This window comes from Chinchilla lanigera, unplaced genomic scaffold (genome assembly GCF_000276665.1).
Source record: "Chinchilla lanigera isolate Chin_1 unplaced genomic scaffold, ChiLan1.0 scaffold00045, whole genome shotgun sequence".
Classification (NCBI taxonomy): Eukaryota; Metazoa; Chordata; class Mammalia; order Rodentia; family Chinchillidae; genus Chinchilla; species Chinchilla lanigera.
Window position 1 is genome coordinate 12014565 of NW_004955446.1, and position 16612 is coordinate 12031176.

Genomic DNA, 16612 nt, shown 5'->3' on the forward strand with positions numbered 1-16612 from the left:
ACAGCATTCAACCTTACAGGACTTTCAAAAACAAAATGTTTCTAAAAACTGGCAATATAAATTCAAATTTCAGCTCAGCATCATATACACAAAATTTTCTAATTACAGTGCAATCAAATGAGAAGTAACTAAACTTAAAATCCTCTTACATATAGAAATGTATTTTAAAAATTGTTCTATATAACCCACAACTCACAAACTCCATAATGGATATTTTAAACATCATAATTAGCCAGGTGTGGTGGCACATGCCTGTTTTTCCAGCATTTAGGAAGCTGAGGCAAGAGGATCATGGTGAGTTGAAGGCTGGTTTGGAATATATAGTAAGTTCAAAGCCAGGCTGAACTACACAGAGAGACCCTCTCTCAAAATAAATAAAAAATAAGTAACGTATCCGAATTATATGGGGGAGAAATGGAAAGAAACAAGCAGGATAGGGGAGGGAGAGAACACAATATGAGCAAATAAGCTACATATTAATAATGTACTTACAAAGGGTGATGCTAAAACATTCAGCATATAGTTTATATAAGCAACATTCTTAAGTTCAGGCAGTAGTACTAGCCGTGCTAATTTCTTTTTAAAGTAAGTTTTATTAGTACATGTTTCAGTACAAGTTTATACTCCTGTGGACTCAGTACATGTACATAACACATCTTAATTCCTTTTTTCACCCCCTTGTCCTCCCCTTCACCCCTTTCCATCTTTTGATCCCTCCTTTCCTGCTCTTCTCCTTAATTCCTATTATCTTTTAGTTTTCTCTTTATTTATAATTTGAGTTTCTCATATAAGACAAACCATGTGATATTTAAGCTTGTGTGTCTGATTTATTTCACTTAACATTGTGATCAGTAAGTGCATCCATTCTCCTACAAATGACTCAGGTTGATCTTTCTTTCTGACACGGCAGTACCTATTGTGTGTAAATATAGTACCACATTTTCTTTATCAATTCATCTACTGGTGGGCATATAAGCTGCTTCTAAGATTTAACTGTTAGGAATTATGCTGCTAAAAACACTGACAGAGGATTAACATCTAGCACATGTAAAGAACTCCAAAAATTAGACACTCCCAATAAAAGACTCAATCAAAAAATAGGCAGCTAAAATGAATAGACACTGCAGAGAAGTACAAATGGCCAATAAATATGTGAAGAAATGTTCAATATCACAGGCCACTGGAAAAAATGTAAATTAAAACAACAATGACATTCCATCTTACTCCAGAAAAAAAATGACCATAATCAAGAAATATAAGATTATAAATGCTGGTGAGGCTGTGCATGTGTGTGTGAGGCAGGGGTTTTCCTACATTTTTTGATGGGAATGTAAACAAACATGACCACTATGAAAATCAGTATGAAGATTCTGCAAAAAACTAAAACCACTTGACCCAGCTATTCTCTTTCTAGGTATCTTCCTGAAAGAGTTAAAGACATCCTATTACAGTGATAACCACATTAATTGTTCTCAGATCATGGAAAACCCAAAGCCAACTAAATGGATCTATTTACTCAAAATCTAACTCCTCCAACATTCAAGGGATCCTCCATTTTTAGTATCACTAAGGAGTAGCCTAGATTTTACCAGAGAAAAAGGAAAGGAGAGATGATATTACCAATGCCAAGACTCAGAATAATTAACATTTATCCAAATACATTCTTCTAATGTTTGCCAAACTCTCTCTAAATATACAAAATAAAAATAGCCATGTCACAGCTTGCTCAAATTTTAAAGCTATGTAGTGTAATACAGCAGTCACTAGATACATGTGGCTATTTATATTGAAAATTAATTAAAATAAAATAATTAAAATTTTCTACATATTGTAGAAGACCCCAAAAATTTCACCAAATGACTCTTAGAATTAATAACCAAATTCAGTAGTGCAGCAGGATACAACAGCCTTCCTGCAAAGCAATAATAAACACACTGAAAGAGAAATTAATGCAACAATACTTTTCACAATAGCATCAAATAAAATAAAATACTTAGCAATCAACCTAACCAAGGAAGTGAAAGACCTCTACAATGAAAACTACAGTACTCTGAAAAAGGAGATCAAAGAGGTTATTAGAAAATGGAAAAATGTCTCCTGTTCCTGAAAAGGCAGAAAACAATATAGTCAAAATGGCTATACTTCCAGAACTGTTGCACAGGTTTAATTCAGTGCCAACCAAAATACCGATAGCATTCTTCACAGAACTAAAATCCCAAAATTCACATTGTATAAGAAGATATCTAAACTAGCAAAAGCAATTCTGGGCAACAAGAATAAAGCATGGGGCATCAAAATCCCAGACTTCATGTTAATACTATAAAGCTGATAAAAACAGAATAGTACTGGCACAAAACCAGACTTACTGATCAATGGAACAGAATAGAGGATGCAGAAATGACTCCAAGCACACTCAGCTACCTAATGTTTGACAAAGGGGCCAAATATTTTCACTGGAGAAAATAAAATCTCTTTAACAAATGGTGCTGGGAAACTGGCTATCCATATGCCAAAGGTTAAACATTTTTGGCAGGTCCTCCAGATAAAGGACTAATATCTAAAACATACAAACAACTTAAAAAAAAAAAAAAAATCAGATCCTCTTAATTTAAAGACCTAATCAGAAATGGGCATCTGAAATGAACAGACACTTCTCAGATGAAGAAATACAAACAGCCAAGAAATAGATGAAAAAATGTTCAACATCACTGGCCAATCAAGAAATGCCAATTACAACAACACTGAGATTCCATCTCACCCTGGAAAGAATGGCTATCATCAAATAACCTGATTTTTGTATACAACTACTTTTTTTTTTTTTTTCTCTCTTCTTGAGACAGGGTCTCGCTATGCAATTCAGGCTGGCCTTGAGCTCATTTTGTAGCCCAGGCTGGTCTCAAACTCGCAACAATCCTCCTGCCTCAGCCTCCCAAGGGCTGGGATTTGAGGCATGCGCCATCATGCCTGGTGTATACAACTACTTTTATAAACATTTCTAAAGCTTTTAGGATATTATTTCACTTGTATGTTTTGAAAAGTTTCTAATTATGTACTCTGATGTAGAGATCTTTTAATAACTGCGTAAGGCACCTGGTAGGCCTATTAAATCTACCAATAGGCCAGTGGAATACTATTATGTATATGGAAATATATAGAGATCTAAAAAAATCTGTCAAAGATAGTAAAATCTGGAGGCCAATATTTCAGATAATTTTGTTTCTTCTTTTCTGCCTCTAATTTTTTTGCAATAAGCATATCTAGTAATCTGGTTAGGATACATTCATTAGCCTTGTACATTCTGATTTCATTAGCCTAAATAATCACTGTTCTAGTGCTAAGAAAAGTCCCAGTTTAGTGCTGGGATGTGGCTTAGTGGTACTTGCCTAGCAAGTGTGAGGCCCTGGATTTAATCCCTAGTGTTGGGGGGAAAAAAAAAAAAAATGAAACAGAAACAAAAAAGGTAGAACCTGGATTTTACTTGGTGGTTACTGCAATCTAGTTTCTAAACATTCAATAGAGTGTTATTCATACACTGTAGACCTAAAATTCCACTTCTTTACAAAAACTGGCTTCTGTTTATACATCAAAAAACAAAGTTTTTCCTGATGACACAGTAATTTCTACAAAACAACACATTAAAAAGTACAGATTACTTTTATTCACTTGCTTTTCTTAAACATTTCAAGTTCACAGAGTTCATACTCTGGAAGTAAAATTAGCACTGTGCTGAAGTTTCAGTGGAGCAGACAGACTCTTATCACATTTTAAAAACTAACTTACCACAATTTTTTCACTTTAAGTCACTCTTTAGTGAACTATCAGCTCCCTTAACTACAAAATGTTTTGGCTTATCTACTAATTTGTTTCTGTTTTTCTTTTTTCTGTTTTCTAACTAGTACAACCACTATGGAAATCAGTATAGAAAGTCCTAAAAAGATTAAAAATAGAACATTTGACCCAGGCATACCATTCTTGGGTATACTCCCAAAAGAATTAAACACAGCATATTATAGTGATATGTGCATACCTATGTGCAATTCATAACTAAATTGTAGAAACAGCCTAGATACCTATCAATGGATGAATGAATTAAGAAAATGTGACATATATAGACAATGAAAATATTCAGCCATAAAGAGAAACGAAATGGTATCATTTTCAGAAAAATGGATGGAACTGGAAACCATGTTCAAAGTAAGGCACTCAGAAAATTAAATGTCAGCCGGACATGGTGGCACACGCCTGTAATCCCAGCACACGGGAGGCTGAGGTAGGAGGATCATTGTGAGTTCGAGACCAGCCTGGGTTACAAAGTGAGCTCAAGGGCAGCCTGAACTGCATAGCGAGACCCTGTTTCAAAAATAAAAAAATAAAAAAATAAAAAGTCATATTTTCTTATATGAAAAATCTAAAATATAAATAAGTGAATAAAGGAAAGAATATAGGAAACTAGAAGGTAGACTCTTGGAAATGAAGATGGGGACCAGAGAAGGGGCAAGGAAAGGAAAAAGATGTAAAGGAATTGAAAATAATCAAGATATGTTATATGCATGTACCAATTCCCCAAAATGAACACGATTCTGTATTACAAATCTGCACAAATTTAAAAATTGTTAAAAGGGTAAATATGCATATTTTACAATAGAAACATCTTCCAATGTAGTAGCAATTACATTTCAGCCAACTTTTGACTTTACAGCCTGTTTCTGACTTTACTAAAGTCAAAGATTACTGCATAAAATCTAATTTTCTAGCCCAAGTCCTACCACTTCCATCCATATTTCCATTCATATCAACTCTAAAATTAGAGTTGGACAACCCAGTGGAAGCAAGTGGTGATGGGCAGGGAAGTCTGGGTGGAAACAAGTGCAGAAAGGGGCTGGAGAGAAGCAATAAAGACAGGGCTTCTTTATCTTGACACTAATTTCTCTTATTCTTAGGATCCTTCCTAAATTAATATTATGATCCTAAAGACAGTCATCACATCTTGGTAAGACTGCACTACATAGTGAGACCCTGTCTCAAAAAAAAATAAAAAATAAAAATAAAAATAAAGTTAAAAAAAATGAGTTTCACCTTTGTACCTTGACACATACCTGATGATGTTGAAATTCTGTTAACAGTGTCTCCATTTGCTCCAGAAGAATATTTATCCTGTAAAAGGGAAAGATCAATTTTTTACCTTTAATAATAAAAACGCGGCATCTGTTAAAGAGGAAAAAAATTACAATAATTCCTTCTTTTCCACGGGGGAATATAGTCTAAGACACCTACTAGATGTCCAGAACCACAGCATACACATATATACATGTGTATACATATATATACACTTTTTTCCTATACACAGTTATGACAGTTTAATTTATAAATTAGGCACGAGATGAACAATAATGAATAATAAAATACAAAAGTTATAATACATAATCAATTATGTAAATATGTTCTCTCAAAATACCTTATTGTACTGTATTTATCCTTCTTGTGAGAATGTGAGATGATGCAATGTCTCTATAATAAGATGGAGTAAATGACACAGACATTATGTTGTAGCATTCATGCTGTAAATGTTATCTGCTTGACATCGTCATAGGTTGATGATACAGGATTATATGAAGTGATTGATTTTCCTAACAGGTTGTCAGAAGGTTCATAGTCTGACAACCTGTTAGAAAAATCAATCACTTCATATAATCCTGTACCATCAACCTGTGACGATGTCAAGCAGGTAACATTTATAGCATGAATACACCTGAAAGGAGATGACTCACATACAGTTGAAGAGAGCAAGAAGGCAGGATATTTTATCATACTACTTGAAATAGCATGCAATTTAAAACTTATGAATTGTTTATTTCTGAAATTTTCCATTTAATAGTTTGGGACATGGTTAACTACAGATAATTAAGATCATGGAAATCAAAATCATGGATAAAGGGAGACTACTGTATAACAATTGAGCTTAGTTCATGATATAAGGTTCCCTAAATTATTGGATATTCTTTTAATTATTCCAAGACACATTCACTTTAGACTTCATGTATAACATATTTAATATAGTACTAAGAGTAGTACAGCCATGAACCAAATTCTGTGGGCCACGCATTTCTGTAAATAGTTTTACAGGAGCTCAACCATTCTCCTTCACCTATATATGCCTGTAGCTACTCTTCTTATACTACAACAGCAAAATTGTGCATTGAGATTGTAAAGTCTGTAAAGTCTACATTATTTACTATTTGACACTTTATGTAAAGGGTTTTCTGACACCCGACTTAAAAATTTATAGTCATTTAAATCATCCATATACTTGAGAAGTATAATCAAATACTATTATACAAATAAAATCTGAGGCTATCACATCTCTTCACAATAGTCTGCCCTTATGCTGTAAGGCAGAAATGATGAACCTATGGCATGGGCTGCAGCACGGTGTTTGTATCACTGAAAGCTCTAAAAACTTCACCATCACTGCTGTAGAGTGTACTTCTTTTCCTACTTTTACTTTGCCCAAACCTTCTGTGGAGACTGTTTCTTTTCCTATGTTAGTAAAACTTTGCTGCCATTAAAAAATAATAAATAAATAAAATCTGACAAAAGGAACATGTAGAGAAATCAATCGGTCAATATTCTGTATTTTCAAAATCCAGTGTTTTACAAAATACTCATCAATGCTGTACAGATAAGTAAAACACAGAATGAAATTAATGGGTGATAGTTTCTACTGCAAAGAAATTTACTTTACCCAGGCACAGTGACACATGCCTGTAATCACAGAACTCAACAAAGGACCATTGTGAATTTGAGGCCAGCCTGGGCTATGTACTGCAACCTTGTCTCAAAAAAAAGAAAAATAGACCAAACAATGAAAAAAGAAATTTGAAAATTTTCTACTGTGTTTAAAGTAAAAATAATGTATCCACATTTTTAAAAAGGAATTCCCTCTACAATAAATTCACTTGTATACTGAAAACCATATAATCATCCTGCCACAGCAATACAAATTCAATAAAGAGGTTAACTGTCAGGTACAGGCCAGGATATTCATGGTTTATTTCAATTAAACTTGTCTGAGCAGTAGCTGAAGATTGTCCTCAATGATCTCAAATCTATTCCATTTTCCCTTTCATCTCAGAAAAATTATTTGCTATTAATGCACATGCATCACCATGGCAGTGATATGACTAGACTTAGAAAATGCTACTTTTGTTGTAAAATCAATAGCTGAATGTCAAGTTAACTTTGGGAACTTCCAACATTTTTTAGGCTCTCTCTGGATTAAAGACAATTTCAGTAATTTTTTTCCAATCTAAATCTAAATCTAATGGTATCTTTACATCATTAACCATACTTTTATTTCCTCTCACACAAACTTCCTCTAAAGAGAGAAAAAGCTAACTTGTCTGAAATCATGCAAATGAAAATCAGTCAATAATCTAAAAATGAAAGATGACCTGACACATATCTTAGTCAACTGACTACATTAGAACTGTCACAATCTTCCTTCAAATAAATTCATTTAATTAAGTCTCAAAGCTGGGAGGAATGCGCACCAAGGTGAGTCAACTTCTAGTAACACTTATTTTCTAAAATTTTGTCCATGAAAGACATTGAATGACCTTTTAAGCTACTGTACTTTTATGGGGCTCAAAGGTCATTCATACTTTTTTCTGTCCAGGCGAGGTGGCACAGGCCTATAATCCCAACACTTGAGAGGCTGACGCAGGAGGATTGTTGTGAGTTTGAGACCAGCCTGGGCTACAAAGTGGGCTCAAGGCCAGCCTGAACTGCATAGCAAGATCCTGTCTCAAAAAAGAAAAAAAAAAAAAAAAAAAAAAAAAAAAAATTTTTTCTGAGCTGTCATTAAGGGCAAAAGGACCATAGTACCCTTGAAATGGCTTGGGTTTTTGGTAACTGCAACACACACACACAAAAAAAAAGGCAAATTCATTACTACCAGACATTAAAACAAAGAACAATGGTCCAATCTTCCCTACAGTGAAATCTGAAGACATTTTTGTTTCTAGTAGCCAAAGTCCTACTGAATGAACAGTGCCAAAAAAGCCTGGCTTTAAATGTGTTATTAAACTGATAAATTATAATGATGTTGTATTTAACATCCCACATACACTGAACTCACCAGTTCCAAGGAAAATTTTGAAACAAGACATCAAAAATTTTTTTACAATTTGTTTCATCATAAAAAATCCTTACAGAGGTAGGTAGATAGGTAGGTAGGTAGGCGGATAAATAGATATGGAAAGAGATTACAAATAAATTAGATCAGGTAAAATGTTAATAGTAGGTAAATATGGCTAAGACTTTTGTTAGTACTATCCTAATTCTTGCACATTTTCCATAAATTTGAAATTATCTCCAAGACTGGTTAAAGAAAAAAATTCTCAATCTTTTTTACTTCCCCCAAAATACACAGATATCACCTTCCCTTCCAGCTATTGAACTACTTCTCTGCCTCTCTTGAAACAGGAGAGATTATCTACAGTTGCTACCTCTGATTTCTCATATCCCATATTTCCTTAAAGCCACTCTGACCTAGCTTCTATCCTCACTTCTGCACTGGAAATGTCTTAGTTCTGGTCTGCAGTACTGGAGACTGAATGTAGGGCCTTCACACTGAGCAACATCTCCGCCCTCTTTACTTATTTTGAGTGTTTCTAACTTCTTAGGCTGGGCTCAAACTTGCAGTACTCCTGCCTCAGCCTCCCAAAGTACTAGAATTACAGGTATGCATCAATGGTCCCAGCTTACAATGCTTTTTAAATATAGAAATGATCTAATAAATTTACTGCTTCTATGTTTCAACACAGACAGTCCTCTCAGTAGCATCTGAAATGAATATTTTGGTTTCTTTCTTTTACCACTGGCCATTGCGCACGATGCCCTGTTGGGACTCTTTCAAGTCTCCAACTCATGTGTCATTCATTATCTCAGGGAAATCTTTCCCCTCTATTTGATCCAAAGCCACCCAACATACATATTTCCCTATTTTTTCAAGGCACTTTTTACCATTTATAATTACTATCTGCTTTTCAAATGTGCACATTCTGTCTCCCCAAGTGAAATACAATGTCTTTAATAGTAAGTACTTTATTAGGTTCAACACTAACTCCAGCATGTAGGACTCATAATCCTATTTTAATGTACACAATTCTTGTCACTGCATATTTTATACTTTTATGTAAAACAAGGATTTCCACAAAGGCATCACTTAGAAAATATCAGGATTCATTGACATACAAACTGGAAATTTTAAAAGAAAAGGAAAACCCTTTAGAGACACTGTCAAGTAAATAACATTTCTACAAAAACAGTCCCTTAGAATATATTATCTTCGAAAGTACACTTTATTTTTTTTAAGCAGAAATGAAACCCCAAAAGCCACTCTACTGCCATTTCTTCAGAAGTACAACAAACTCCAGAAATGTCATTCAGGAAAAAAGATCTGATGACTTGTGGTACATCAAGTTTATAGCACCAGTGAATCAGTCTAATAATCTTGAGAGCTCTCCTGGCATAAAACCAATTTTCAGAATTCAAAACATCACCCAGAACCAAATTATTTTTATTTCTCCATATACGTGTCCTTGAAACTTCCACCCACGTTTGTACAAGCCTGGTTTCACCTGTAAATCCTAAATCACTGAGATTTAAATTACATTGCTAATGTTACATCTGTTCTGGCTTTTAATTATCAAGTTGCCACAAATACATTAATATATTTTGAGGCTTATCCTGCATCTTGTTCACCATAAAAGTTAGTAACAATCACATGGAGATAAACTCTAATTTAGAATGTTCCCACCGTTCAATTTTCAACTCTGATAAAAAGCCATCACTTTTAGTAACTGTACATCTTGGCACAGCACTTGCCTGGCAAGTGCGAGGTCCTGAGTTCGATTCCCATTAACCCCCCCCCCAAAAAAAATGTTTTACCTTATCAAATACAGGAACGTAGGAAGACACATGAGGTTTGACAATTTCTGCTTCCCAATCTTCATCTCCCATGGTGGCTTCAAGTTCTATTTGTATTTTAAAAACACGCACTTTTGGTCTTGATTAGATCAAAATTTTCTATTTAACACAGCTCAGTAATAAAGCACCCAAAACACAAGGCCATGGTTTTAACCACCTCACCGCCCCCCAAAAAATGTATAAACTATCTTCTACCCAACTATTCAGCTAAGTGCTTAATCCTCTCAAAGAGTTTCTGCCAAAAAGTGAAGTAGGACTTCTTACCTAGGGGTGGCATTTATAGCCATCCATCCTTCTTATCTTTAAAAGACTGCTGAACCACTTAGCGAATCATTCTAACAATCACCACGTCCAGCAGAGAGGCTTAGGTTTTTTCCCCAAATCTGTTTCTCCTTCAAAGGATCTCCCCAAGGGCTCACTGGTTGTTAAAGGGAGGTGGAGGCGTCAGATAATATTCAAGACTTTTCCCTACGTATGCTTTCTCCCTTGGCTTCCTTTCAAAGCAGGCAAGTTTCCGTGTTTTGTTGGGGAGCGGGCAGTGTGAAGGAAAGACAGACTGGGGAGCGGCAGGCTAGAGAATTGAGGGGCTCAAACTCCCCAACAAAGCACAGCTAGTTTCTCCCAGTACCTGTCTGGACGTGAACGGGACGACAGCCACCCCTTTTCAGAGAAGAGGCCCACGTCCGCGCTGCGCAAAAGGCGCCCGCACCTCGCCGGGCCCCAAGTCCAGCCTTCGGTCACCCGGTCAACTGCGGGCCTTAGGATCGTGGTAGGGAGGAGGAAAACCCCCAAGGATGTCCTCAAATCCCATCTGCCCCATTCACTCTTCATTTGGCCCAAAGTCCGAGGACTAAAAGGCCTGAGCGCCGTCGGGGGACGGCCGCCAGCACACTCACCTTTCCACGCCGACCTCTCGCTGGGTCCTCGCCGGCGCGCAAACCGCGCTTAAACGGCTGCACGTGCGGACGCTCACAGCGTCCCGCACGCTGCTCCAACAGCAAATAGCAGCAGGCGGCGATGAGCGCCACCGGCCAATCAGCGCTCAGACGGGGTGTGCTGTCCCGCCCCCCATCCGGGCCTCCTGGTTTCCTACTTGCCAACGTTCGAGGCTGCGGTGACTGGATCTACTGGCCCTCTGGCAAGGAGATCCGTTTGCGCCTGCGTGTGCAAGGCTGGCGGTGGGCCTGCGCCCCATTTTTGTTCACACTATCAGGTGGCAATCTTCCGTCAGAAGAGGCTCTGGGTTTTATATGTGCTAGCGAAGCAAGGCATCTTTGATCACCTCCCTCTTTCTAACGCCTGCGCGCGCGTGCGCGCGCGAACACACACACATACACACACACACACACACACACACACACTCGCGGGAGAGTCCTGCCCTAGAGGTTTTCTCTCCCTTTTTACCTCCCACAACCTCTGGTCGTTGGCCCTTCTGGTTCTCCATTTCTGAGACCTCACTGCACACCTACTTAATCCAAGTGCCTCAATGTGTGGCTGAGGCGGGAAGACATGTTGCCTTCCCTATTCCTCCCAGTATAAGAAGGACGAGAATGAGACTCTGTCCGGCTTTCCCCAGGAAGTTGTAAAGAAAGTTAGGCTGTCGTATAAAGTTGAGTGTTCCGCCTCTGTGGGAAAGAGACGACCTCTGATTTCAGAAGGAAAGAGAAAATTGGGGATGGCATAGATCGTTCATCACGGCCTGATTTGTGATGCACTGCTTTATCCCTACAGGCCCTAATCAAGTCAATGGCAATGGCCAAGGATTGTTTCAGTGCTGTCAATGCTTAGGTAATCTGGTTCTGTCCACCTCCACCCCCAAAATAATTTTCCATTCTCTGGGTCTTTGAGGAAATTCCTTGATTATCTTATGCAGGAACATAAATCCCTGTACAGTCTGATACTCTGGCACAAAGGATAAAGTGCTTAGGCTGTTTGGTTGGAATTCCTCATCCCTAGAACTACCATTACTGTTTCAGCACCAGGAATATGTTAGGATTTATCTAGTTAGCCCTAAATTTTGTCAGACTAGTCTCACTCAATATATGCTTTTAAAAGATTATATTTAACAAAGACCTAATCAAAATATATTTTAACATAACACTTAAAACAGACAAATTTTTCTAAACATTTAGCAATTCATTCTTGGAGGGAACAGATTCTTATTGTTCTCAGGTATTACAATGAAATAGTTCTTTATGGGGGGTGAAAGATGTGTGAAAGCAATCCCTGGTTAATAAAAAGTAAATTCTGATGAGAACTGAAATTCAATATTGAGGAAAAGATAAATAATGTTTGAAAGTAATATAATTCAAAAAATATGGTTCAGTAAACATTATTTAATATATTTCCAAAGAACATGAAACCAGTATATTCTATTTTATGGTTTCTTTTGAAAGATCTACATCAGTGGTATTGATACAGTGCAATGTAGGAAAAAAGGCAAGAGTTCATTTCCTTGTCTCACAGGCTTCAAATGAGTACCTACTGTATGCCAGATACTATACTAGATACTAGAAGTAAAATTAACCCATGTTTCAAGGAATAGTCTAGTGAAAAGAAGGACAGTGGCAGCTGAAATGTAAAACTTCAAGTCTCCTCAAAAAGTTCATTAGAAAGCCGAGAGGAAAAACCTTCCATCATACATAGTTTCTCCATATTCACCAAATCCCATGTAGTAAGATAGGGCAACAGTTTTCTCAGTGCAAACCATTAAAACCGTGGCCTTGTGTTTTGTGTGCTTTATCACTATAAGCAAAGCTTATAGTTAAGACCCTTCTAACTTTAGAAAGAGGCACTAAATTCTCTGAGTAAATACAAAAATGACTAATATTTGGGTTTTCAGCATTGTCTCCATGATATTTGAATAATGACTTTTAATTGATGTGGACTATACCTAGCACCATGTAAAGACTTAAAATTTTCTTTCCTAGGATATAGTTCAGAGTGCTTGCCCAGCATGCATGAGACCCTGGGTTTCATCCCTAGCACCATACAAACACACACAAATATTTTTTATTTCACTAGTAGACCCAAAGTGAATCACATCAAATCAGAAAGACTGGATTTTCATTTTTAAGTGCCATAAATATTTGAGAATCTTATAACCTTGTGTGGTACACATAACCATACATTAAGGAGAAATTACAAAATATTGTAGATTGTAGCCATGTGAAATCAATACAAAATGTAGAGGAGAGGTGATACAAGATCTCCAAGATACAACATAGACTAAGGGTGCAGCTCAGTGGGTACAGTGCATGCGTGTAAGGTGGGTTCGATATCCAGGACTGCAAAAAAAAAAAAAAAAAAGCCATTGTGCTATTAACACATCTGAGGAAGACATTCAATAGAGGGATTTTCAGTATACCTAACAGGATTCAGAGAAACAAAAGTTCTGTATTTTTTCAATAAAGAATAAGGCAACATTTACCAAACTGTTGTATAGAATACTACTAAGAATCTCTAGGCAAGTCATAGATGATTTTTATTTTGATATTTATTTTGTGTTCAATTTTTTACTTTAGTATGCATTAGAAAGCACACCAAACATGATTTCAGAAATCTAATTTATTACAGCAAAGCCAAAGTAAATAACTTTAAGTGTTTATTCAATAAAAGAATAAGTACATGTAATCAAGGCAAAAATCATGATGATGGTATTCAGATGGTTTAAGTGTAAGAAACATTGGAATAAATGAAAAGACTGGATCTGAGGTCCAAGTCCTCTATTGTGAATAAATATATTTCATCGTCACCTGTTCTGATTCCATGCTCACTCATCAACTTCCTGATTAATAACTCAACTTCTCCAGTAAAGGGATACTGGGAGGGAAAGTGACATAAATGACATAACAGCCTTAGTTGTTCCCCACTACGATTCAATACATTGAGATTCTAGTTAGAAACCACTGTTGTTTGACCTTACCTATTATTCCTGAGAGGGCCTACTTGAAATCAGTCAGCCCTCCAAGATGATAACACATTCAGTGACCCTTAAATACTGTTATAAATGTATTTAATGAGAGCTCAAAGTCAATAAAGGATAAAATCAAACAGTAGTTCTGGGTACCCTGGACAATCCTTAGATTACATGGTCTTTTGGGCCCGTTGCCACAGAAAAATTGTTCATTGGTGAATTGTGAAATGTGGCGACCAGTCACTGGGAAAACACTGTACACCAGACTCTCCCTTTCCATTCCCATTAGATGTTATCTACCTGAAAAAACAAAGCTGACTTCTCTGGGTTCCAACTGGCAAATAAAAAGTGATTTCTGAATATCATCACTATCAGTCATCCCAAGCATTTTTTTAAAAAAGTACTTCACTTTAAGAAGAGCAATAGTGTCCTGATCCTGGGGTGGGGTTGGGGAACCTCCCTAACTGTCCACCAAAGAAGCCTACAATGACCAACTCTTTAGCAGCAAGTATGCTAAGACACAGATTGTACCTTCTTCAAAAAACAAGGCAAAAAGCAATGAAGCTTTCAAGAACTACCAGAGCACAAGGAGCTAACTGAAATGGGCTCTCACTTTCAAGATCTGGAACAACTTGAACATCAAAGTAAATAGTGATAGTAACATGCACAACCTGCTGAATAAAATAAGAACCCACGAGATATATGGTTGCAAGTAAGTAAATAGGAAGGAAAATCTCTTTTAGCAGAATGCTAACAAGTTTAGATTGAGATTTTTACCACATTTTGTAACTATCACAGTAATGTTTGATCCCAGCGTACTAAAACTAGTAGCTGAAAGTTTAATGGGAAAAAAAGGATATTGATAAGGTCCTAAAATGTTCCCACATAACTTAGGCACTTTCCTTGTCAATGGGGCAAAATGCCTAATACCCACAATAAAAGAGGAGTGAGCTCCCAGTGAGCTTCCTCTGACCAGATCCACCTTCTAACAGCAAGTCAGCTATCCCACCTCCATGGTCCAATCTTCAAAAGCCTATCTACGAATTCAGGAGCCTCTTGAAAGACATCTATATATAAACTGTAACACCTACAATTTTTTTTTACCAATTATAAAGAAAAAACAGAAGCTGTAGAAGGGAGAAAGCTGGCAGATGCTATCTGCCAATAAGTGATTGGAATTAACAGTATTATTTTGGTTATCGATTACTACATAACAAACTACTTCAAATATGGTGGCCTAGAGCAATCTATTATTTCATGGTTCTGTAGACTGAGGGTCCTCAGCTGAGGTTTCTCATGCAATTACATTCATATGTTGGCGAAGAATTCATCTGAGAGCTCCATATCAATTTGTTTGAACATCCAAGATGGCTTTTTCACTCAGATATCTTTTGTCTGGAATGGCTAGAACAGTTGAGTATTGGCCAAGCATCTCTCCCTTTTCTGGTTTGGGCTTCCTCACAAGTTGGTGAGTGACCTCATTCAGACTTTGCATGAGGGTTGCCTGCCCGCCAGTGTGTATTCCAACTGAGCAAACATTTCAAGAGAGTAGGACAGAAGCTCCAAGGCTTCTTTAGATCTAGCTTAAGAAATACAGTAAGTCTTTAACTCATGAACATTCAAGTTGCAAGCTTTTATAGATATAAACAGATCTCACATTATGAACATTATTAGATGCAAACGAATCACAGAAATAGCTCACATGTCTGCTGGACAGTTGTTACAGTTATGCTGCTGTGTTCTTACTGTCCAGTATGATAGTATACAGTAGTATAGTGCTCAATCAGAACCCAGAGTGTCTGGAAGCAAGAGGAAAAGCAGTGGTCATGTGGAGGTGATTATTAGGAAGCACAAATCAATATGAATTGTATATTTGTGTCAAAGATGTGTAAAACTCACTTTGTTGGACTTACAAACAAATTCAACTCGCAAACATTCTCCCAGGACAAAATTCATTGGTAAGTTGAGGATTTACTGAAACATAGACACATCTGCCACATTCTGTTGGTTATAAGAAAGTAGTAAGACCAGATTCGAGGAGTGGGAACTACATAGTGCCTTCAAAACTGGAGACCTGGTTCACTAAAAAGACTAGCTGTTGATGACATCCAATGTGCATTACCTGACTCTTTTAGACTCACAAGTTCCTCTTAAACCCCAGTAACCTGCATATTTACTCTCTTAATGTTGTCCCAATGTTCTCATAAGCTTTCTTCATTCTACTTCATTCTTTTTGCTCTTCTGTGTATTTTCAAATAGTCTCTCTTTGAGCTCATTAATTCTACATACTGTTTGATTTATTGTTATTAATGCCTTCTTAATTCATTTTTAATTTCACTTTATGTATTTTTAAACCCAAGAATTTGTGTTTGATTTTTAAAATTGCTTCTATCTTTGTTAATTTTCCATTAGCATATGAATCACATCTCTGTGTTATTTTGAAGCTTAACGAGTTTCCTTAAAAGGGCTGCTTTAACTTCTCTAAGCTTTGACTTATACTGGTTACTAGTTGATTAGCTTCTGGCAACTTATGTTGACAATTAGATAAAGTCATGATTCCCTGAAAGTTCTTGATGCTTGTTGATTCTTTCAGTATCAAAAGAAGAATTAGGATTTTGTTTTATTTTATTTTATTTTGAAGGATTAGGTATTTATTCCAGTTTTAGCAATCTGGCTTTGTGTGTACTTGGCTTTTCAGAAATTCAA

The 16612-nt window shown here is 36.6% G+C and overlaps 1 protein-coding gene across 2 annotated transcripts in view; it reads right to left on the reverse strand.

Moving 5' to 3' along the window:
• The window catches only part of Ddx4 (DEAD (Asp-Glu-Ala-Asp) box polypeptide 4), a 58316-nt gene extending 47343 nt beyond the window's left edge, over window positions 1-10973 (reverse strand). For both annotated transcript variants that reach the window (XM_005392694.1, XM_005392693.1), the window contains exons 1-3: window positions 10887-10973; window positions 9952-10037; window positions 5097-5154 (exon numbers count right to left, since the gene is read on the reverse strand). In XM_005392694.1, the coding sequence (XP_005392751.1) occupies window positions 5097-5154; window positions 9952-10023 (130 nt within the window). In that variant the 5' untranslated portion in view covers window positions 10024-10037; window positions 10887-10973. The remainder of the gene's footprint in view (window positions 1-5096; window positions 5155-9951; window positions 10038-10886) is intronic.
• Between the last annotated feature and the right edge of the window lie 5639 nt (window positions 10974-16612).